The 26,148-nt window shown below is 36.2% G+C and overlaps 1 protein-coding gene across 1 annotated transcript; it reads right to left on the bottom strand.

The window, feature by feature from the left end:
- Positions 1–5,119: 5,119 nt before the first annotated feature.
- Positions 5,120–7,049, bottom strand: LOC137965648 (large ribosomal subunit protein eL33y). The gene is made up of 5 exons (XM_068811930.1): positions 6,945–7,049; positions 6,816–6,851; positions 6,063–6,291; positions 5,928–5,970; positions 5,120–5,287 (listed from the first exon to the last, which is right to left on the bottom strand). Exons 1-4 carry the CDS (start codon positions 6,974–6,976, stop codon positions 5,929–5,931), a joined length of 339 nt encoding a protein of 112 aa, XP_068668031.1. The 5' UTR covers positions 6,977–7,049; the 3' UTR covers positions 5,120–5,287; position 5,928.
- Positions 7,050–26,148: the final 19,099 nt, after the last annotated feature.

The following is a 26,148-nucleotide window of genomic DNA, read 5'->3' as shown; positions in this document are numbered from 1 at the left end:
GAAAAAAAGGATCATGGATACAAGTATAATTTTTATTTTTACCATAAAATTAGAACAAATGACTTCCAAATTAATTTCTTTTCATGTTCATGTTATTTTGATTTTTCTTCTTCTAATTTTTTCCATTTTTAATGATTATAAAATTAAAAAAGAAGTAAATAAAATTCTTGTAATAAATTTACTTTTTAAAAGAACTTGAGAGCCCAATCCCCTCTTAGATATATATGAATAACAACTACTTACAAAGGCTTCACGGCCCATGGGAAAATCATCCATTTCCACGATTCAGATGAATAAAATCTTGTCACAAGCATTATCATGGGCTAAGTGATTACCTTTTCTTCTTCATGCTGCTCCTTGACAACTGATATAATTAACTGAATTCGCTTCTTTTCACCATCTGCTGAATAAGAGGTTAATTTCTTCATGATTCTTCTCTATAATTACCAACAATCCTTCCAAGAGTTCCATTCTCAATTTCATGTTCATGGCAGACCATGCAACTATATGTCCCTTTCTCTAATGCTAGAAAACAATTCTCTGGCCTTATTCAGATTTCCACACTTTGGGTACTTGGTCATGAGGGTAGTGATGACCGTGGGGTGTCCAAATCTATCCCTTCTTGAATCATAGAAATATGCATATTTGCCCTTTTTTTACTACGAAATTAACCAAAAGTCGAGCTCCGACAAAGCCTCAAGAGCAACTGACAATTTCAGCTTTTGCTATCCCACATCTGCAACTCGGCTCATCACCGTCCCCCCAACTTCGGCGGAGCCTCTAGAAGCCGCCATCGTTGGTGCTTGGTATTTCTCTTCCCTCTTCCTATTTTCATCCTGTCGATCTTCGATTTAATTGAATTTATGATTAAAAAGGAGGTCGGGAAGAAGAAGGTTGATGCATGTGTAACTCTCACATGTGCGATAGTAAAAGAATAAGAAAAAAAGGAGGCACCCTGCCCTCAAGTCTACTTTAACGGTCTTCCAACTCGTCAACAAGAACTAATTCTTTGCTAGTCATCCAAATCTGTGCTCATGGTCAACCTCGGCCCCGGACATACTTCGAACAGTGCCAGTGGTGCTGTGTTTAATGACACATTGTTCCATAGTGTCTTGTTTTTCGTCAGATATATCCACAATTGTGACCACCACAAGTTCCTTGCCCAAATCAATTACAACCACGCCCTTTGGCACAATGGCAACTGCGATCATATCTTACAACCATGAGACCTTCTACCAATTCTTCTTGGCTCCTAGATAGTGGCGTATCACACCATGTTATGTCCGAGTTAAGTAATCTCTCTGATCACACTCCTTATGACAGTACTGATGACATTCTTACAACCACGAGTCTCCCTATTACATATACCGGTTCCACATCTCTCTCTACACCCTCCCACACTTTTTTGTTAAATAGTATTCTTTGTGTTCCTACCATGCAAAATTTTTTTATTTCATCTCTCATTTTTGTCAATCCAATCATACTTCCATTGATTTTTTACCTACTTCTTTTCTTTTGAAGGATCTTTTCACGGGGGCAACACTTTTGCACGGTCGAACTAAAAATGGTATGTATGAGTGACCGTCGTCCTTAGCCCAGTCTTCATTGTTAGTAGCCTTTTTTTGTGTCAAGACCAATTCATCTGCAAGACATCATCGCTTAAGTCATCCATCTTCTCCAATTCTAAGGCACATTGTCCCTACTTTTCAGTTAGATTGATCACCTCCTCTGAATTTTACTTTCAATTGCAATTCTTGTCATTGCAATAAGAGTACAAATTACCATTCTCCCACTCCTCTATTGTCTCTTCTTTCACTCTTGACATTATTTTCTCGGATGTCTAGACCTCTCCTATTTATTCTATTAATGATTTCAAATATTATGTTATTTTTGTCGATCACTTTACAAAGTATATCTAGCTTTATATTCTCAAACAAAAGTCACATGTGTTTCATACATTTGTCCGGTTCAAATATCTTGTTGAAAACTTCTTTGGTAAACGGACTAAAATACTCTATTATGATAATGGAGGGGAATAAAAAGCAATGTTCTATTTTTTGGCTACCAATGTCATTTCTCGTCTCACGCCTCCTCCACATACACCTGAACACATTGAGTATTTCAAACGACGACATCGTCATATTGTCGAAATAGGTCTGTCTCTTCTTTCTCATGCCTCCATAACTCTATCTTACTTGTCATATGTTTTCTCCACAACTGTCTATCTCATCAATTGTCTACCTACTCCCACACTTATTCTTCTTTCACCATATGCCAATTTTTTTGCTACTCCTCCTAACTACTCTAAACTTGGAAGTTTTGGTTGTCTCTGTTATGCATGGCTTAGGCACTCTACCCACAAACCCACTCCTTGTTCCTGTGTGTGTGTTTTTCTTGGATACTCTACTACTCAAAATGCTTATCTATGTCTTGAACCACTACCACTCGTTTTTATGCATCACGTCATGTTAAATTTGTTAAGTTTATCTTCCTTTTCATTACACTTCAATCTCACCTTGACCATCCTTCATCTGATACACTCTCCCTTTGTTATTCCTTTGTGTCCTTCCTTCCGACTACCGCCACATCAACCACTGCTTTGATCCATGCGCCTTATGCAAGCTCCATTTAAGACCTCGCACCTAATCCCACTCAAACACCTCCCTCATTGGCCGACCCACACCCATCATCCCTACATGCTTCCTCCCCTCCCCATGTTATTGTCACCATATCCAAAAACAACATTTACAAACCCATCCAAAAATTAAACCTCTCATAGCCCAACTTCCTACATCTACTGACCGTGAACTAACTACCGTGACTCAAGCTCTCAACGATCCCAAATGATGTCAGGCTATGTCTGATGAGTATGATGCTCTTGTTTTGATTGGAAATGAGAACTTGTTCCCTTGGATCCATCACAGGATCCGTTTGGTTACAAATGGATTTTTCGTACTAAATATCTCTCTAACGACTCCATTAACAGGTACAAGGCTCACTTAGTTGCCAAAGGGTTTCACCAATGCCCTAGGGTTGGTTATCATGAAAACTTTAGTCCCGTTGTCAAGTCTACCACTATTCATACCCTTGTAGTAAGTCGTGGTTGGTTGCTTCATCTGAATATCAGACTGTTGTCGGTAGTCTCCAATATTTGTCTCTTACCTGTCATTCTCAATGATTATTTCTGTCTCAATGACAACATATTTCTGATCTCCTTACTCACACAAGCATGACAAATGCAAAGTCCGTAACTACACCTCTTGCCACGACATCTACACACACTTTAGTCTAGCACGACACTCTTTGATCTATCTAAATATCGGACTGTTGTTGGTAGTCTCCAATATCTGTCTCTTATCCGTCCTGACATTGCTTATGTGGTAAATAAGTTATTTCAGTTTATGCATTACCCTACAACTGACCATTGGGATGCAAACAAGTGATTGTTGCGCTGACTGAGTAGGATAGAAGGATGATTTCACTTCCACAAATACCTATCTTGTTTACTTAGGTCGCTATCCTATCTCTTGGAGTTCTAAGAAGCAATGAATTGTGACTCGATCCTCCACTGAGGCGGAATATCGCTCTATTGTAACCACTGCAATTGAACTCCGTTGGATATGCTCTCTTCTCATTGAACTTGGTGTTTTTCTTTCACAACAACTGGTGCTTTATTGTGACAATATCAGTGTTATAAATTTGTGCTCCAATCCAGCATCTCTCTCGCATGAAACATGTTGCTTTGGATTACCACTTTATTTGAGAACAAGTTCAGTGTGGTGCTCTTCGGGTTACTCATGTCTCATCTGCCGATCAATTAGCAGATGCTCTCACCAAACCGCTTCCGCTAACAAGCTTCATCCTCTTGAAGGCCAAAATTGGACTCTCCTCTCGGAGCTCCATCTTGCGGAAGCATGATAGAGATAAAAATAACGGATGAACTCAAATTAAATTGCATCCAGTTACAACACATAATTGAAGAGTTGTAAATGCTACGACAGTTATTATAATCCTATAAATACATGTCTTCTCATCAATGAAAATATGATAAATTATTTTCTTCTTCCTTTTGTTTGTTCTATATCCAGCATTACATCTTACGTTTCGAGTCCCTCGTCGTACTGCCCAGATGTTGTATGAGTTTTAATCACGTAGTTCCACAAAATTGTTTTTGGTTTTGTTACAGAGTCGAATCAAGCGAGCAGTACCCGTGTTGCCGAAGGATAAGTAGGAACTTACAAGTTGGATACAGATAATATCCTCTAATTCCAATCCGGAGGTTAAGACGTGGGCACGAAATATTTATGCAAGTACGAGGGAGGTGATGGTAGACAATCTGTTTGGAGAAAGGCCGAGCCACTCCTACAGAGGATGCCGCGATGTTGTTAAAAGAATGGATTCATGCCTGGTGCAGAAGTTCGATATGCGATTTTCCTTTGCTCTGGAAACTAGAGGATAAGACGACGGTGTTGAGCATGTTTGATGAATCATCAATCCAGAAAATGTAATTGCACCATAAGTCCGGAAAATATAGTTGCTTTATCCTCTTTTGCTAGAACGAAAGCCATGACTGCATGCGACGATTTGAGAGTGTTTCAATCAGGAGTTCCTCTTGCAAACTCACAAAGCATCAAGCCATGACTGCTAACAATGGAGAACTATCTGAAACTACATAGCGAAAATCTGCTACTTCCGTATGGGTGGAAGTCTGAATCCCCATCTATGCCCATTTTATAGTCTGACCAGATTTGAGCAGGGAAAGGCGGCTATGTGGAACTTTTGCATTATGCGTACCGACAAAAAGCGGCTCCCCCTCTAACTCGCTGCACACACCAGATATGAATCGGCCAACTCAGTCGAGTTGACTAAGTTTTGCTTCGATTCTAATCCTTTGTTATATATACGACTTAGATTGGGCTCCTAGTCCGATTGAACCTTCCGGTTTTATGACCATGAGACAACAATCATTTAAATTATGCCAAAATTCATTCCTACCTGCAGATCACTATCATATTGACAAAAAACCTGATACGTTTAGTGTCCAGTTCAAAATGTTCTACAAAAACCTTTAGCAACTACAGTTCCAACAGTAACGAAGTAACAATGGAGCACACAAGAATAAGCATACTCATCTGTTTCATCATCTCAAATAAGAAAGAAAATAACAGCAGCGCCAAGTAGATAGTTACTTTAGTTCTACAACATTTAAAAATTCCAAAAAACTCACATTTAAAATCATCCTAAACTCATAAAACTCGTCATCGTTCCATGATCTCCACACATTGTCCTGCTCAAGACAAGCGTGAGAACCAATGAAAAGTGAGCCACAAAAAGTAAGAAAACTGAGAACAACAAAGAATAGTCAGCAATATTTTATTTTCCACATAAAATAAGACTTATTAAAAGGATAAATTGGAGAGTGAAGCACACATTAAGGGAAAACCCATGAAACCACTGGTGGAATGAAAGACCTCGCCCATATTTGGCCAGGGTTACCCCCGTTTCTCTATAATCTTAATTTAGAAACCCAAACTAACAATCATATTTTTTACTGGGCACTCCTAACTTAGTTTTTAAATCTATCTTCTCTGTTTAACAAATCCCGTCAGTATGCACAAGTTCTGGACTTTAAATCTAGTCAATGACATAATCTTAATTCTCAACTAATGTCAAACTCAATCTATACCAGGACTCCTGAGACAACAATCATTCTATGGACCTAAAGATAGTTCCACGAGCACTTAACCAATCTTGAAAGTGGAAGAAGAAAAAGAAACAGGAAATATTAACATAAAGAACATGAGCAGTTGGACTTTTCTGCTCTAGTTATTTCCTCCAAATCATGGCGTAATATAATGGGTAATACCGAGCCAAATCAAAAGCTACAACTGGTACGGGGTGCACAAACCAGCAACAGATATATATACCTTATATGTTGCTTGGGTACATGAAAACTCTTACTCTGTCTCCCTGTAAAGAGAAGAAAACCGTATTCAACACAGCTTGAGTGGTGTAGGAGAAATAAAAATGAAACGGTCATTCAAGCAAAATCAGTAAAGTACCATGGATCTGGGGGGCAAATTAGACTTAAATTTGGCACGGACTATGCCACTGTTTCCATGAGGCCTAGTAACTTTTCCCAAGATGCGACGATAATGGGAGCCATTCTTCTTCACCTTAGCCTTATAGATGTATGCCATACGCTTTCCTTGGTACCATGTCACCTCTTCTTTCGTGTTTACACCCTCAATCTGGATCAAGGATGTGCTTGGATACTGATTCGATTTTGACCTAATAACAATAGCAATAGAAATTAGAAGGAAGGGGTGAACAGGACAAGAGAAAACTAACTTGTACATGATTTAAACTAAATAAGAATGAACGGGTGAAAAAGAAATTGAATATCAAGATTGAACTAAACCATACACAAGTTAGTAAAGAACTACACGAAGTCCCTGTGAATCCTAAACGGTGTACAAAAACTTCGATGCTAACTGAAAATATGAAATTATTGAAAATGAGCTAGAGTACAGAAGAGTAGTCGGGAAAGAAAAAGTTTATTTTCTGTTCCACAAAGGATGACCAAGAGTAAAGGAGAACAGCTTAGACCAAAAAAAAAAAAAACATAGTTCAGCACCATCTAAATATGGTGAAACTTACGACATCGATTTAATACAAATTAAAACGACAGAACATAATGTATAGCAAGGGTTTTAGCGAACCAGCACAGATCAAATCACATAACGAAAAGATGGGACCAAGAAAGTTATACTACGAAAGCCTCTGATCCAGGGTTTCCAAGCACCAAATATTACCTTTTGTATCCAAGAATTGTCCCCCGAACGTACAATCTGCAAAGAAGTAAAGTAAAAAGACACTAAGATTTTCAAAATTTCCCAATAAATCTAACGATATATGAAGAAGATCGATGAAGCTGTTTAAACCTGACGCGCTCTCCTTGCCTGCCCTTCACCATTGTCGCTGGATATTATAGAAATGAAGCGCGGCGGGCGGAGCTCTCTCTAAACCTCAGAAGAGAAACCCTAATGCAGAGCAGGGTAGCTATTTGAAGGCCGTGGTTGGGGAAAGGAAAGATAAGGCCCAACCTGCAGCGTGTAACTACACTAATGCCATTTTGACCCTGGATTGACTACGATTAAATTGGATATAGCTCAAATGAGAACGAGGAGCTTTTTTTTTTTACCAACATATTAATTTTTAGGTCAATTTATAAATTTTATATTAAATGATGTTAAATCTACAATTAGTATATAAAAGATGTTATATTTGCTTTCATATTTTTTGAGACAAAAATGGCCCTATTTCTAGTTCATAATTAATTCACAGGATTATGATAAGTCAGAAAACAAGGACATTTTTTTTTGTATTGGAACATTATATTATGCACTTCAAGAATGGTATGTTATGGGATAGTTCTAGTTGTGAAATTGGGGCAATTTCGTCCTGTGTTATGAGATAGTTCTAGGTTGGAAATATGGGTATTTTCGGTATAAAAAATATAAATCATAAATATAACATATTTGATACATTACTTATAAATTTAACACCATCGAATATAAAAATTGTAATTTTTTCTATTTTTTTGTTCTTTTTTTGTCAATTTTATAGATTTTATGTTCAATTATGACAAATCCACATTTAGTTTACAAAAGATGTTATATTTATGATTCATATTATTTGGGGCAACAATGCACCTGTTTCCAACCCACAACTATCTCGTAACATAGGACATGAGAGTGTATAACATAGTATTATAGGAGTGCATAACATAGTATTCCGTTATGGATTAATATAATTGTTCCTCAAAAAAAGATGTCTTGAGTTGAGTTGAAGATAGAGACACTTTTTTGTCGTGGAATACTATCTTATGTATTGTCATAATCTTATGTTATGAGATTGTTGTGGGTTAGTACTACGGACATTTTTGTCTTAAAGAATATGAATCGTAAATATAACATCTTTGATATATGAATTATGGATTTACCATCATTAAACATAAAATCTAAAAAAAATCCTTTTAATTTTTTAATGATTTTTTGTAATAATACTAGATAGTTTTTTTATTTAACTAAATATTCAAAATTTGAAATTATTTATCAGAATAACTGAATTCAAACTTGGACTACCACACCGGAATGGTCAACTTTCCACACTTTTATATATGGAAACATGTATTGTGTCTTTTGTTTCCATCTCCGTGAAATCAATGAAAATTATCTGCTACAGACAACATAGAATGAATCCAATTTTTCTCTTTTTTCTTTTCTCTCTCTCTATATTGGAAGTAGATTAGACCCATGACTACCTAATAATTTTTCAGATTCTTAGATGTTGTATATTCACAATAAAAAATAAAAAATTATGATATTGATTTTCTTGACTCCATGGAGTACCTCATGGAGAAAAAAGAAGAACACATTGGGGAGAAAAAGAGGAGGAAAATGAGGTTATGGTCTTGTATCCAAACCATCCCCCTTAAGCTCTATTTATAAATAAATAAAAGTATAGTATTATAACTATACCCTTCACCCTAGTAAGAGTGAAGAAGAGATAAGAAACATAAAGTAATTACATTAATGATACCCTAATTACATAATATCTTCTAACACTCACCTTCAAGCTGGGAGGTAATGACAGTGATCTCAGTTTGAAACAAAAAACATAGATGTATTTATAAGCTCCTTCATCACAATGTCCCAAGGATAAGTATGACACCATGCACAAACTCTCAAATGGTAGGAATGGGTGATAAATCGAAACCAACCTCAAATGATTTCGAACAAATATAGTGATAATAATCACTAAAGTGGGTAATGCTTGTCATTCATAAGACGACGGTAAAAAAAGACCCGAGGGTACCAATAAAAAGTCTCAAATGAATTAAAAATACCGATATATATATCTATATATATATAAGGGACCAACCAAAGAAACGGTCCAAAAAAGGGTTGGCCAAAGGGGTAAGTGAGAGTCAAATTAATGATGGTAGAAGAAAGGTTACCAAATAATAAGAGGGTAATGAGAATCAAAGGAAGATAAGATGTAGGAGCCACCGTGTGCTTTATTTTCCTAAGGAATTCAAATTCTTCATCAGATGAACCAATGCCGACAACAGTCAACAAATAATGAACCCTGTTGAATTTAAGATCCCATGATTAGAACCTCGAGCAAAGTAAGAGGGGAGAGGAGAAGAAAAGAAGTAGAGAAGAGAGACAGGGAGAGAAAGAGCCTTTAGGTTAAAAGAGAGCTTGAACAAATTAAGAGAAGGGGAGAGAGCTAGAATGTTCAACCCTAAGCCAAGGGTATCTATTTATAGTTGTAGAATTTAGGATCCCATGATAAAAACTTCAACCAAACTAAGAAGAAGAAGGAGAAGAGAGAGAGAGAGAAGAGATCAATCACCAAGGGAGACAACTTGGAGGAGAAGAGGGGGAGTGCCTACCAAGTGAGAGAGCTTGGACGAACTTTGGGGAAAAGGGGGAGAGAACTTGAATGCTCTACCTCTTAGCCAAGACCTCTATTTATAGTTTTTACAATGCCCTTTAAGACTACAACATTATAAAAGAAGAGACAAAAAAAAGATATGTATATACAACTTCATGCCATATTGATGAAAAATCTTCTTATTTACCCATATGCCACCTCTTAGATAATAAGTTGCCGATAATCCAAGATAATAATCAAGTTGAAGTCAAGGATCCGAGTCAAGAGTGAGTGAGCCAAAGTTAAAATATTGAGTTATGCTGAGTCAGTGTCAAACCAATATAACTGAGTCACAGGAGGAATGGATAGAGTACTCAGGACCGAGAGTAGTATACAAGAGGCAAAGAGCAAGTGAACTGAGTCAGGCTGACTTGAGTCCGAGTTAAATTCGAGCGAAACCAGTTATGATAAATCAACAACATATATGATACCAACGAATAGCAGCAACAACTCGTATAATCAGCAAGAGCTGGTTCACTTGGTCTGACTTACCTTAAAAGCAGAAAAATCAAATCAAGATCTTCACGTACAAATTACTGGTTCACGAGTCTATAGCTTAGGTGGTAGATCAAATATACGAGAGCAAGATTACTAGCACTGGGTCGTGATCTTTCCGAATAGAGAAAGATCAAACCCAAATCAAATATATTCTTGGCAGAAGATCAACCAAAATTAAACCAAGATAGTAAGATACAGAAGATCACAAACAACTGGAGATCTTTCAGAACAGAGCAAGTAATTGGCTCAGAAGACAGCAACCGAGACACCAGCTCGACAATCTTCCGAAAAATAATTGGAATCAACTAAACCAATGGATAGGTGGATAAAAGAGATGAATAAACTCAGTATGGAAACAGGTCAACAAAGAGATGACCACCTAGTAAAGGAGACGAAAACAACAACTTAATCTCTGATGATTTTCCAAACTAGACTTCTGTAAATAAACTCGGATTCATACGAAGAAGAGACCTTCGACTCAAAGATCTCATCTCCAACAGATAAACTTGGTAGGATCAGTGTAGCCGAATCTTTGTCCTCCAGAAACAGAAACAAAGTTGGCGCAATACAACTATGAGACAACAATGCAACATCGATAGCAACCGATGACAAGAATGATGAACGTACCGATGATGGGATTTAGTAAGCCAAATCAGAGACGATTTGGATTGCCAGATTAATCTCAAGAAATCAAACAGAGGTCACGTGAATAAGGTAGACAACATGAGGGATACCAGAGGATCGAGCCAGCAAAGGAGACGAGAGAAACTTTCGAAAAACAGAATTCATTGACAGCAACTTTGGACGACAATCAGACAGCAACACACGTGATGGACTCTCTCACGCGACACCATACAAAAATGTACCGAGCAATTAACAACAACAGAGCAACCCGACTTCCAGTGGTAATACTAGCAAGATACGAATACCACCAGCTAATAGATGAGGGGAGACTTTTCAGTTAAGAGAGCTGAACACGTTTTTTTGTGACTCAGCTTCTAGAATCGGCAACATAGAGCAGCTCATGATACGCCTTCTCAGCAAAGATAACAAGGGCATTGGAAGACAACATACAATGGATTCTCGGGTATGGAACCAGATTGGTCTGGAACTCGGTGACATCAACATTTAGAGGTCCATCAAACCTTAGAGAGGCTGTAAAGGACAAGAAACAAGGATATCATAGATGTCTTCATTGTTGAGGAGAACAACCACAAATACCACGAGTTTCAATAGTTCTGACTTCTGGAAGGAGTCATACCCTTCAACCCCCAGAGAATACCATCAGGCCGAGCAGAGCAAATTTCCAGTAAAAATACGGTGATGAGTACTAGAGAGAGATACCAAAGGCTGCGAGGTAGCAACCAATAAAAACAGCAAACCAACCAACGTGGAGCAACTTAGAATGGGCAACAGTAATAATCTGAGCATATAGGAAGATTGGAATTCTAAATCACTATAGCTACGAGTCATGAAAATCAATGCTTTGATACCATGTTGATTTTTTAGGACTCCACGGATTACATCATGGAGAAAGAAGAAGAACACACGTTGGAGACAAAAAGAGGAGGAAGAATGAGGTAATGGACTTGTGTCCAAACTATCCCCCTTAAGCTCTATTTATAAATGAATAAAAATATAATATTATAATTATACCCTTCACCTTAGTAAGAGTGAAGAAGAGTCAAGAAACATAAATTAATTACATTAATGATACCCTAATTACATCATATCTTCCAATAGTAAGAAAATAAAAAAACCTTTTTAGTTTGATATTTATATCCACGATCATGTATTGACCTACTTGTAACAACTTCATAAAACCGGTGCATATACCTAACAGGACCCTTCCACTCTTTTTTCCCTAAGGAGGGGACCAAGGGGCTCTGCTACCCCACCCTAGCATCTCCCTCTCCTTCTACATAAACTAATTAGAGATTTAAATTTGTTTGTTTGAACCAAAATATGGAGGAAAAGGGGGATCCATGATTGTCAAGGCAAGAAAAGAAGATGAGGAGAAAATGTTTCTCCAAAAAATGGGCTGATATGTGGGGTCTCAATTTGGTATTTTTTAATGAATTATTTGTTATTTTTGTAGTGACCATACGACCTATAGATTTAACTTATTGAGTTGGTCATGTTCAAATTTTGGTTTTCTAATTGACAACATCTAAAGATATTATATCAGAAATTATCCTTCATTTTTTAAGAAAAAGAGTTTTATTTTTATGTTTTTAGAAATATTTTTGTAAATATTTTTCAAAACTTCCACTATTGCTAACAATCCTTTTAGGACTATTTGGGCCATTATAGAAACATAAAAATAACCTAAAGTTAAAACTCTTTTTCCTTTGATGAATGTTTATATTTTTTTTGCCACTTCTGTCTTCTTGTTTTTTTTATTCAATTGTTTCCTTAAAGCGATAAGAAATAATTTTGTATTTATTTTAATATTTTTGGGGATAAGAGAAGACATGGTAAAAAAAATCATCTCATAAAACTAATATAGACAATAAAATATTTTAAATCAACCAATTTTTTTTCCATTTTCTTATAATTATCTATTAATAAAAACATTAAAATATCACCTTAATTGTATCCATATTAGTTATTGTTAATCAGAACTTTATAGCATTAGTCGATTATGATGCGTTAAATTTTTTTTCATTTTTTTTAGATTGAGAGTTTCAAGGTTGTTTGAGGAAAGACAAGATAAATTTTGGCAATTTTGATTGATTATGCCTAAAATTTGGGTTTTTTAAATTTAGTAGATTTAGGAATTGCAATTTAGTAGTCCTGACCATTACTTCTTGGTCAACATGAAACAAGGTCAACCTCACCATTACTTCTTGGTCAACATGAAACAAGGTCAACCGAATACTATAATTCCTAACATGCTTAATTTCAAATACCACCCAATGAATCAATGTAATTTAGGGTAACTTGTTCAATGGTTGTTTAAAAATAATTATTAAATTAAAAGCGTTTGCTTGTGGGCCCCCTTGGACTTTCAAATTTTGTAGCTAAGAGGAATGAGCTTTATTCTTGGGAGTTCTCTTTTGAGTGAAAAAGTTTGGAAGAATTCACCATTGGACCACAGCTAGATGATATTTAAGTATTAGTGCAAGGGAATTGTGAGGAGAGAGAATTTTGAGCTACTCAAGTTTGTGTTGTTTTATACAAACTTGTCTATGGGACTAGAGCCAATCTTTGAATTCCTCTCTCATCAATGTGTCTAGATTTATTTGTTAATCTTTTTTTTTTTAATTTGTCTTTGTTGTGTGGATTGCTATTCTTCTTTATGTTTTTAATTTTTTTTTTTGTTGTTATAAAAGTAGGAATGTCAATACCTTCTTCTCATTTGATGTCAATAGTTCTAGTGTGATCACAAAAAATGACTCAACTCCACTAGAATCATGTCCCCCTAAAACTATACTCCAAATGAAGAAAAAGGTGATTCTATCCAGAGTACAAAAAGGCAAAAGAGGTCTTGTGTGTGGTTGGAATTTTAAAGAATTTTCACTTCTAGATGATACAAAAAAGCTCAATGTGTTCATTGTAAAACTAATTTGAGTATTAATAGTAGTGGAGTGACCTACATATGAGTCGATATTTGAAACATTGTCATAGTAGAAAAGTGACAATAACAAAATATAAACCATAAACTTTCAACCAGTGTGGTCTAATATTGATCAAAGAACATTTAGCCTTCCTTTTATGGATTTAAAGGGCAAATATGATCAAGCTAGATTGAAAGTACTCATTGTTCATTAGATTCTTATGAATGAACATCCATTTATGATTGTAGAAGAGGAGGGATTTAATTTTGTAATGGAGATGGTAAATGTGAATTATGGAAAAATATTCCGTAAGACCATTAAGAAGTATGTGGAGGTGTATGAGGCAGAGGAAAAAAATTAAGAACTTTATAAAATGATTAATAAGATTAGTCTTACTACGATCTATGAAATTCTCAAAATAAACAAATAGAATACATGATTATTACTAGGCATTTCATTGAAGGTAATTGGGAGCTACAAAAATGAGTAATGAGTTTTGTGTACGTTCCTCTTCCTCATCGTGGTATTGACATAGTAGATGTTATTTGGTAAGAAACAACCACGCGTGTAGGGGTGACATGGCTAGTAAATAAGAAGAACTTTCATAGTGATGCATAAAATGGTAATTATGTAAGTTGGTGTATGTCATTTTCCTTTTGAAACATGTAGCCATAAGGGTACTGTAGTCATTGTACGCACCTTCCTAAAACTATAAATACAACCTTAAGGCATGGGGTAGGCCATTAAAGCCTATTCCTCTTGGCTCAAATTTGTCCATACACCTCTCTTTTCCTCTTCTTTCTCTCCCTTAGTTTCTTCCCTCCTCTCTCCTAAGAGCTAGAGTTCATATCTTCTCTCCTTCCCTTGAGTTATCTTGTGTTTATATGTTGGCCTTATAAATCAACATGGTATTAGAGTGGGTAGAGATTTGAGATGGAAAGGGATAAGAAGATGGAGAAGAAAGGGAGGAAGAAGAAGAAGAAGAAGAAGGAGAAAAAGAAAAGGAAAAAAAAAAGGAGTTTCAAACTTCTTTCCCAATTCCTATTTTCCATTGGATGTTTCACTCTCTTATCATATGTTTCCTATAGCAAATTATATACCAATAGAAATATATTTGAGTCTAGTTTCCAACTCAAAAAGAATCGTTGAAAACAGATTTTCTAGAAAGAAAAAACGACATTTGAAGCATCAAAGTTGAGCAGCAGAAAAATTTTGTTTCACAACATAAAGCCTCAAATTCCTGAACGACTTTTACCAACATTACTAAAGATTTATATTGATAATTATATTTCAGAATCTACTTGAGTATACTTTCTATCCTAATAAACTGTTTCTCAATCTGATCTTTCTTGAGGAAGATATCTACATTGGAAGAATCAAAGGTCATGTTAGTATCATGTTGCATGTGAAGATCCAAATTTAAGCCGAATTTTTTGCTTCACTTTTTGGTCTGCTAATATTGGTTGAATTTTCTTTTTGTTTTCAAAATCTAATCAAGATTATACCAACTTGAGTATCTTTCCTTCCTTAAAAGTTTTTTTTTATTTGATCACACACTACATTAGTTTCCTTAAGCAAAGTCTTTCCCATTATGAGTTTAGTTTCCTTTTTGACAAAGTCTGAAATTTTTTATTTAAAAATTTTTGTTTCCTAATTCTAGATTCCAAATAAGTGTCATAAATCTCCCTTATTCCAGAATTATCTCTGGATTTTTTTTTTTGTAAATTGGTCAATTGATTCCTTGTGTATTTTTTATTTTTTTAGTTTTTGTTTGTGTTGAAACAGTTCTATGTGGCTTGTACTTGTGATGACATCAATGGAGACAAAGTCTCAGTTCAGGAAATCATTTAAGTGGTGCACATTATGGATGCTCTATAGGTATCAGTTAGGGAGGAAGATCATACTAACCCGCTACAAAGTGGGGTAGTTGTATTAGGGGTTTAGCATAAGCTATGGTCAATAGAATTTCAAGAGATGTATGAAATAAGCCAGAATTTGCAACATGAAACAAACAAATATAACAATAAAAAGAATATTTACTTCCCAAAGTTCAAGCCTAGATGAGATAATGCCGCAAAATTATAGAACTTAAGTTTGAAGGACAATGTTGGAATATGATCCAGTCACTACTGTCTTCAATTCGAAGACATTCGTAGTTTTCAAGTTCAAAGAGAAGGACATGAATTTACGAGTTTTGTTTTGTAATTAGAGTAACTAGCTTGAGGTAAGAAAAAAAAACTAGGAAATCATTCTTAGTAAAGAGAAAGAAAACCAAAGTCAAAGACAGTTGTATTAGTTCTTCCAAAACTGTCCAGGTTACAACATATCTCCCTAATTATTACACTCTAAACCAGCCATTGACTTGTTAAAGTAAGTTACACCACCATATGGAACTCTCCTAGGACAAAAATTTCTTTCATTTACTTTGGGACCTCCTAAGTTCAAAATAATGAGTAGAGGGGGAATTTCTAGCTAGTAACTTAGATGGAAACCACCAAGTATAGAATTACTAACTTTTAAATTTTTTCTAATAAATAAGCTACTACTAAAGGTAGAAAGTTATTGACTCTCCCTAAATCGAAAATGCTACAATTGAACATTCCCCAAATCAATAACTTTCAAAAACTAATAATAAAAATAGCAATTATCAAAGCTTAGCAAACAATAAGAAAACAACATAAGTATTCATTTGGTGTACATAAAATAAAATTATGTGACAAGATCAATCCATAGTTCACGTAAAATGGATACATAAATAGAAGGCCAACACATATGAAACCCTCAATGGATCTAATTAGCCACCCTTAAAAACTCATTAGGAAAATAACTTCCATGGACGACCAATATTATCCCATCCTCAAGTTCACTTGCAAAAATAAATAGAAACAACAAATAAAATGGTAAATTTTACTTACATCGTCAGCTTAAATAGCCATTTTATAGACTATACATGGAGAGTTTAAGATTGATTACAAGGATTACAAAAAAACATAATTACTGGATTTATGGATGTTGTGGACTCAATCGCACACTGAGTCACTCAAAGGAGAAGACAATGACTCAACGGGTTTAGTAGTTTTATAATTCATATTTTATATTGCTTTAAGTATGATTTTTCATTAAGTATGTAAGGATTATGTTCGTAGGGGCAGTATGGGTATTTTTAGTCCTAAAACACTTATGACGTCAAACCCTATTTAAAGGGTAAGGAAATAGAGAAAAGGAAAGCATTGAGAATTAGGTTAAATAGGCTTGGGACTCACCTTGACGAGTTCTAGGGTTAGAAATCTCCCTTGAAGGTATCAAGGTATATATTTTCCTAAAAAATCTGCATATCCCACCATCACTCTTGACCCATTCTCCATTGATTCATACCGAGCAAGGGAGGGAGACTTTCTGTCCCTTTTCCACGTTCAAAGAGAGGCTTCAGCCTCCTCTCCATCACCAGCAAGAAGAGAAAGCTTTCCCCTCTCTTACCGAGCCAGAATTGAGAGATTTCATCTCCTACATCGCGAGCAGCATCAAGCAAGTCTCTTTCTAGCATTGAGTCCAAAAGAAGCTAGGAAGGAGCTTCCCAACGTAGGCCAAGGGCTACCCAAGCTAGGACTACAATCCTAGCATGAGCAACATCAAGAAGAGGAGTGAAACCGTCTTTGCCGTGGTCAAGAAAAGGGTTTTCTCTGACCGTACCGAGTCCAACAACACACTCATAGTGCTGGAGCCTCAGATCCCACGCCGTGTTACTCGATCCATGAACCGGGACCGTAACAACGGAATATTTACAGGATTTCCTTGTAAGGGAAGAAATCTTAGAGGAAATCTCAACAGTCCCCCTCAAGTTGGTACATAGATATCACTCATGCCTAACTTGTCAAGAAAATTGTTAAAGGCTCGGTAAGACATTGCCTTGATTAGCACATCGGCAAGCTGATCTTGAGACCGAACATGAGCGCCTTCAATGATTCCTTCTTCTAGATTTTCCTTGATTAAGTGCATATCAACTTCAATGTGTTTAGATCTATCATGTTGGACTGGGTTGTGGGCAATATCACATGCTACCTTACTGGGTTCCTGCATCATATTCTTTATCCATAATAATTCACATATTGCCTTGGCCATTCCCCTTATTCGGCTTCAACTGATGATCTAGCCACCACCTCTTTTTTTTACTTCTCCAAGTGACCAAATTCCTTTCCCTGGAGATGATTTCAAGTAGCGCAAGATACGATTGACAACATTCATATGTTCTTCACTTGGAGAGTGCATAAATTGACTAACCACACTGAGTACATAAGCTAAAATTGGTCTGGCATGTGCAAGATACATTAACCTCCAGACTAGTCTATGATAACGTTCCTTATTAGGGGGGACTTGATCTAAATGTTCCCAGTTTTAGATTTTCTTCCATGGGAGTACAGACTGGACTACATGTTGTCATACCAATTTCCTTCAACAAGTCCAAAACATATTATCGTTGAGATAGAAAAATTTCTTCCTTCGATCTTGACATTTCAATACCAATAAAATATTTTAAGTAGCCAAAATTTTTCATTTCAAATTCTCTGGCAAGATGACTTTGCAATGCTTTCTTTTCTTCTGGATCATTCCCAATTACTATCATATCATCAACATACACAATAGGAGTTGTGATTACTTCCTTGTTGGATTTTAGAAAGAGAGTATGATCTGAGTTGTTTGCTTGTATCCGATAGATTTAATAAAATTGGTGAGCCTTCCAAACCACACCCTCAGGGATTGCTTCAAACCATATAGAGATTTCCTTGGTTTACATACTTGTTTGCATCCTTTGGTTTGTATAATACATCCAGGAGATAATTCTATATATACTTCTTCTTGGAAATCTTCGTGCAAAAATGCATTTTTAACATGAAACTGATATAAGGGCCAATCAAAATTCACAACCAGAGATGGTAGAATTCAAACATTATTGATTTTGGCCACTGGTGCGAATGTCTCCATGTAGTCAATCTTGTATGTTTGAGTATATCCTTTGGCGACAAGCCTTGCTTTGAACCTTTCAATGGTGCCATTGGCTTTATATTTAATGGTAAATATGCACCTGCATCTGACTGGTGTCTTTCCTACAGGTAGGTCAACCACTTCCCATGTTGAATTCTTTTGGAGGGACCTCATTTCTAAATTCATTGCTTCTTTCTACTTAGGATATTTCAAAGCTTCCTACACACTATTAGGAATAGATATAGCAGATAATTGATTCAAAAATACTTCAGTTGCCTTTGACAATCTATGATAAGACACAAAATTATGTATGGGACACTGAGATTTTGAGGTGAGAAGAGGTTCATAATTGACTCTAGGTTTTTCTCTTGTGGTTCGATGAGGTAGCACTCTTAGTTGAGTTTCAGAACTTACTTGAGGCTCAGACATGGACTCGAACTCAGAAAGTAATTGATCCACTGGTACATTATGAAGGGGGGAAGATGTCGGATGAGACTCTAGTTGCATCACTTCCATTTGGTCTTGTTTGTCTCCATCCTACGAATCATGCTCATTTGTATCATTTTGATGTTCACTACTATAATCTGAATACTTACCACTTGTAGTATCCAAGGTGTCTAAATGATGATCAAGGGTCTGCAATTCAATCTTGTTCTCCCCCTGAATTGAAGACTTGGGAGTAGAATAATACACGTTATCTTCGTGAAATACGACATCAAGAATGACATACAATTTGCGAGAGGGAGGATGATAACAATGATAGCCTTTCTGATGTTGATCATAGCCAACAAAGACACCCTTGAGAGCTCGGGGTTCCAATTTATTTCTCAATGGCTTATGAAGATGAACAAAGGCTGCACACCCAAAAACTCTATGTGGCAGATTCGGCGCAGCAGGTGAACTTATGGTTTCATGAAGAACACTCAAGGGAGTCTGAAATTGTAACACACTCGAGGGTATTCGGTCGATAAGATAAACTGCAGTTGTGATGGCTTCACCCCAGTAACTAGCTAACATATACGCTTCAAACAAGAAAGCACAGACAACCTCAAGAAGATGGCGATTCTTTTGCTCTGTAACCCCATTTTGTTGAAGGGTGTACAAACAAGTAGTTTGATGAGTAATACCATGATCATCTAGATATTCTTTCAAACCTTGATTAAAAAATTCTCCACCATTGTTACTTCAGAGAGTTTGTATTGTAGAATAGTATTGAGTGCCTATCTTTCTGTGAAATTGTTTGAACAATGAACTAACTTCAATTTTTTATTTCATTAAGCAAATCCAAGTCATACGGGTGTGATCATCAATAAAGAAAACAAACCACCATTTATCACCAGACGCCATACATCAACGTAGATAATCACCGTTTATGCCATAACCAAATTTCAGAATCTGCAGATTTATTCACGAAGAATGCTTGAGCTAATTGATGAGAACTCTCTAGCTTCAGATCAAGATAATAGAGCTTCTCCCTTCTAGTACCATAAACACTTGTCCTCCAATTTCGAATGTCCTTAAAAACACAAAGGTTTGGCAAAAAGATCACAATACAATGCAGAGTGAGAGTTATTTGAGCCACTAATAATAAATTATGATTGAGGGTTGGAACAACTAATATAGAATCAAGACTCAGATTTTCAGTGAGGGTGATGGAACCTTCTCCAATAACGTGAGAGGGAATATCATTTGATGTAGATACGATATGTTATTCAGATGGTTTCATAATTTTAACACGATGATTGTCAAAGATCATATGATCAATAGCACCAGAAGTCAATTATCCATTCACTTTTTCTACTAGGAATAGAAGTATTAAAAACCTTGCCAGATGTAGCAATTAAAATTGATGCATCCTCAGTTGTGTGAGAGGTGGAGGTTCTTCTATTGCAACAAAAACATGATTATTTGGTTTAGAGTTTCGTTTGCGAGGTGCTTTGGTAGGATCCCACCATTCTGGATACCCAATAAGTTCATAGTATCTTGTCTTTGTATGCCCAATCTCACCATAGTGAGTACAAATATGCTCTGGTTTTGCTGCTCCAATCTCATAGTTGCGATTCTGGGATCCTGATGCCCAGTTTTGATCACTGGTAGGACCAGTTGGTCGAGCTATTTTAGGCTTAGCTCGACGTGCCACCATTGTAGATGACTCTACACGATCAACGTCAACATTTAAAGTGGTTCTACGAACGGAGTCACGATGTACGTAAGCATAGGTTTCTTCAAGATCTAATAACGGGCCCTTTCTGAGAATTTTGCCTCAGATTTGTTCAAATTTGCATCAAATTTGTTTAAGAAAATGTGTACACACAATCTTTCAACAAATTTTCTATAGGCGATAATATCATCAGGATCTTTCATTATAATTTTGTCATGATGATCAAGTTCTTGGAAATTTTCCACAAGATCACCATAATATGTTGGCAGAGGGCAACTAGTCTGTTTGGTGGAGAAAACTCTATGATTTAATGAAATTCATCTGACCCATTGTAGAAATCTTTGACCAGAGCATTCCCGATTTTGCGTGTGGTACGTAAGGAATATACCGCTTTATAATATTTGGTGACATAGAGGTTAGCAACTACCCCTTGACCCTTTGATTTTTAGCGTACCACTTTGTATAGGAAGCATCAGTTTATTTTGGGATTTGTGTTTTCCCCCATAATATATTCAAGCTTCTCACGTCCTGCAATTTGTATCTCATTGATCTAGGACCAAACGTCGTAGTTAACTTCCGTAAGAATGACGCTGGTTGTAAAACCAAAGTTTTTGGATTGAATATGAATAATCGGTGTTGATTCCTTCACCATGATGCAGGGAGATTGACGATGATCAAAATAAAATAAAACACCCAAAGAATTGGTCTGGTTCGCTTCATATAGCTGGGTTGACCCAGTTTGGGTCTTTGATTCTGGTTTCGTCTACCGCTGGGTTGACCTGGTTTGGATTTTGGACTGATCTGTTGGGTTGACTCATTTTTTGGGGGTCTCAGTCTCGGTCCGAGTCCAGATCTGGATTTTGGTCTGGTCTGTTAGGTTGAATCAGTTTTGGGTCTCGATCCGATCTGAATCTGAATCATGCTCGGCAGAAAATAAAATAAAATAAAGGAACAATAGTTCCTATGTTTAGATAAAAATTAAAACTATCACCTTCGTCTTCTCTGTCTGCGACGCTGGTGCAGATCACTGGAAGGTGGTTCAGCGGCAATGGCTTTCGAGAGTTCTGTCGGAGTTCGGGTGACAGCGAAGACTGAAGAGAAAGGCAAACATCATCTTCTTCATTAACGGCGACGACAACGTCTTCTTCTTTCACGGCGACAACAGTGCGTATGTAGTAGGAATGTTGGGCACATATCAAAGTAATCCTGGTTTGGACCATTGGAAAACTGCAAAGAAAGTCATGCGATATCTTCAGCGGACTAATGACTACAAGCTTACGTACAGACGATTTGATCATCTGGAAGTGATTGGATATTCAGACTCTAATTTTGCTGGCTTCCTTGATTCGAGAAAGTCGACATCAGGATCCGTCTTCTTATTATATGGAGGAACCATTTCTTGGAGAAGTGCAAAACAATCTTTGATTACTACTTCTACTACAAAAGCAGAGTTTATAGCATGTTTTGAAGCATCATCATAGGCTATATGGTTGAGGAGTTTTATTTCAGGGCTTGAAATTGTTGACACAATTTCTAAGCCAATAAGGATTTACTGTGATTATTCCGCATCAATGTTTTTGGCCAAGAACAATAAGAGCGAAAGTCGTAGTAAGCATATTGATAAAGTTTTTAAATATTTGAGAACATGTCAAAGCAAACAAAGTGTTGTGGAACACATCAGCACCGGATTAATGATTGTTAATCCGTTGACAAAAGGTCTACCATCCATTGCTTATAAGGGACATGTTGAACATATGAGACTCAGTTCTATTAAGTAATTTCTATAATTGAGATTCACTTTATGTTTGTATCGCAATTTTGTCAATGAATAGCTCCATTAAGTTCATTTGTGTCTTCTCTTATTTGGTTGTATACATAAAGTTTAGAGAATGACAATATAAGATGATCCAGAATGAGCATTATAAAAGTTCATTCATAAAGAAATGTGCCACATAAGGTTCTCATTCAAAGGAGACAGTTGCATTGTAATACGTGGAAGGTAATACTGGCTCTAAAGGACTTACCGCTACGATTCATGTAATTTGTTGAGTATAAGGATATTATATCTATGGAAAATATTCTTGAAGATGTATCAATAATCATTGATACATATTCAGTAGGCGTATGGGTCAAGTGGGAGAATGTAAGACGGTTCATGAATCGTCACCTAGACGGTTCACGAACCGTCACTTAAGTGACCCGTCTGTCGTTGGTTTTCCATTGAAGGTGGTCGTCGGTTACAACCTTACAATTTCCCGTCGGTTTGGTGGTCTCCTTTGATGGAGAGGAGGCTATAAGAGGGGGTTTGGTCTAGTAGAGGCATGCCTGAATGTTGCCATCGACGAGCCTCTGTGATACATGAGATAACGCCGTTCACTCTGTTCGTCGGAGACGATAAATGCCGTATGCTGGAAATTGACGCCATGTAAAGAGGTATGTTCATGAGTTTCATTTATGTTTTTATTGAAAAATTCATGATATAAAGATCTACTTGTAAAAGAAAGAGCATACTTGCGGGTGAACACAAACAGACTGTTAGTGTTAGGATTACTTTCACTAGGGAAGTTGGAGCGAAAGTGAATTTACTCAACAAAGAACTAGTAAAAGAACATACTAGCAGGTGAACACAAAAGGAGGCCAGTAATAGCATTAATCTAATTAAGTCACATTCATGGATCACTAGTAATAACGAGGCTCCACAAACAATTCCCCCAAAAAATCAGGTTTCCCACTATCACGCAGTTTCAGAAAACAAACAAAAATGTGATTAGAATATATAATTCCAAGAATAAGAATTAGCAGCCACCTACTAATCGAGAAGGAGAAAGAGATGTGGCTCGAGGCTATTAACAAAGAGACAAAAAGAACTTCCACATTAACGTGCACAACGACTGGTAGATGGATGATGAGCGAATAAGAGAGAGTGTCATCTTCATGGAATGAGCGAGAGGCAAACGTATCGTCGAGTGAGTGAAAATGAATTAACTGGTCTCATTAAGGGGGGGTTAGTCAACGAACATAAAATTTGATCTTCATCTTCATCTTCATCTCATGCATCTACATGATCTTCATCTTCAAAATGGGTGTTAGTGTGGACAAGTTCATGTCCACAGGAAAACAATTTCCAGTGTTAGTGCACCCAAATGAGGAAAACACAAAAAATAAGAGAATTAGTAACTTGTAAAGTATACTTAATTAAAATATAATACTTAAACATTAAATTAGGTAAAATAAACATTATTACTACACGAATAACTAATTTAATGTATAACTAAAATATATTAATGTACTAATTAATTTAATTATATATTATATTAGTTAAAGATTACTTTTTATTGTACATTAATACAATAATTACGTGAGTCAATTAACTGTGCACATGATTAATCATAAAAAATAATTAAATAAAGTTAAAAATAATATAAATGAATATAATACATTTAAGTTATTAATTTATTGATAATATATGGTGCTCTTTAACATAAAAAAGTCAAGATTAAATAGGAAAAATCTATCAAATACTAACTTTAACACACTATATATTTTTACATATTATTAATTAAAAATATTTTTCCATTAAATTTAAAACCATTGATTTTATTAATTATAAAAATGAGTTAATTAAACCAAGTGCTTGAGTTAACAATATTTTAATTACCACTATTAAATCACTAATACAATAGAGTAAATAAAAAATAAATATGATTAATAAATAAAAAATTTTATATTAATAACATAAGATAGATTTTTTACATGGTATTAATTAATAATATATTTTGACAAAATTAAAAATAATTAATTAATCAATTGCATACTTTAATTATATTTTATTTACCTGAGACTTAAATATGAAGTTTAATATAGTAATAAAATTGAAAAAAATATTAAATAATTACATATACAACTTTATTAATAACCTAAAAGAAAGATTATTCAAATAACGAGTTTGTGCCTTTAATATAAAAATCATCAAGTCACAAGTTTAGTACATATGAACGACACATGTTCAAAAGTAATAAGATACAACCATCATTTATCGTACCACATGGAAGTCAATATGGCATTTCGAAATTGTGCAGCTCTTGTGGATTCTAATGGACGCTGCCTCCGAAAGCTTGTTACTTGGCTACCCTCATCCTCAAGACTTTCGCAATCGTCGTTGTCTGTATCATCCATTGCACCATAAACCTTAAAAGCCTTAAACCCTAAACCCTACACCCTAATTCCAAACCCCAAACCCAAAAAACTCTAGAGCTTAAAAACACAAAACCCCCAAAACTTTAAAAACCCTAATCCCTAATAATACCATAAATCCTTAACCATAAACCCTAAACCCTAATTCTAGGTCCCTTAAATAACGAGCACCAAACCCTAAAAATAAACCCTAACCCGAATCAAGAATTTAGACCCTAAACTGTAACCCTAAATCCCACAATTATGCACAAATAACCCCCAATTAGGCACTAAAACTAAAATTAAATCAAATAAAATACTAATTTAATGAAAAAAAATTAGGGTTTAGTCATACCTTCTGAAATTTGGGAAAAACCGAAGCTGGAGGGTGAAATCGAAGCCGAATGGGGAAATCGATGCCTAATCGCAGTAGAAATTAAGCAATCAATGCCCAAATATCAAAATCAAAATCGAAATGGGGAAATCGAACGAAATCAGAAGGTATTTTAGGAGAAAAGAGAATAGCGAGAGAGAGAAGGGAGTGGGAGGCTGAAAGGGAGAAGAGAGGGAGAAGAGAGAGAAGAAAGGGAGGGCGAGAGGGATAAGAGAGAGGGAGAAGCGAGAGAGAAAAACGGAGAGCGAGTCCGAGAGAAGAGAGGGAGGCATGAAGACGAGAGAGGGGGTGCAGGAGAGAGGGTGAGTCCGAGAGAAGACCGAGAGACGGAGGCCAGAGAGGGGAGGGAGCAGAGATGGAGGCCGGAGAGGAGAGTTCGAGAGAAGAGGGAGCGGAGCGTCAGGGGTGGGGAGACAAGAGAGGGGGTGCGGAGAGAGGGAGAAAAAACGAAAAATGAGAAGAGAGCGAGAGAGGGGGTGCAAGGAGAGAGAGGGAAGAAAAAAAAAACATCAGGGGTTCAAACCCCCGCGTTCCTTCATCTGGATGAATGGTAAAAAGGGTCAGAAACCACTTTCCATTTTTTATAACATGGAGATGATGTTCCGCTTCATCCCTAGCATCCAGATGACATAAAATCTGGCACTTTACTAACAACGTAAAATGATGAATGGTGTAATGCTGATCTTCATCTTTTGGCTTCAAGTTGACTAACCACCCCTCAAGAGTCACTTTCGTTTATAGAGTGCACTAATAGGCCCTTAGTGTTAGGATTGTTCGGCGGACAGAAAAAAACGGCTAGGTGAAAGAGAGACTCAGGGAAGAGGATAAAAAGGGGGAAATGAAATGAAGTAGGAAGTGTTGTCCGATATGTTGGATAT

This window comes from Aristolochia californica, unplaced genomic scaffold (genome assembly GCF_029961685.1).
Source record: "Aristolochia californica isolate CCGP_79_NKW_82.1479 unplaced genomic scaffold, dmAriCali1.0.hap1 SCAF_5, whole genome shotgun sequence".
Lineage (NCBI taxonomy): Eukaryota > Viridiplantae > Streptophyta > Magnoliopsida > Piperales > Aristolochiaceae > Aristolochia > Aristolochia californica.
The sequence above is the reverse complement of the archived record's forward strand: the minus strand, read 5'-3'. Positions and strand labels throughout refer to the sequence as shown.

What these genes read in the sequence shown, in the direction of transcription:
- LOC137965648 (XM_068811930.1), bottom strand. Translation starts at nt 6,976, where the DNA reads ATGGTGAAGGGCAGGCAAGGAGAGCGCGTCAG. An exon ending in AGGCAAGGAGAGCGCGTCAG is followed by an intron (nt 6,852 to 6,944) that starts GTTTAAACAGCT and finishes ACTTCTTTGCAG; the next exon opens with ATTGTACGTTCGGGGGACAA. An exon ending in ATTTGCCCCCCAGATCCATG is followed by an intron (nt 5,971 to 6,062) that starts GTACTTTACTGA and finishes TTCTCTTTACAG; the next exon opens with GGAGACAGAGTAAGAGTTTT.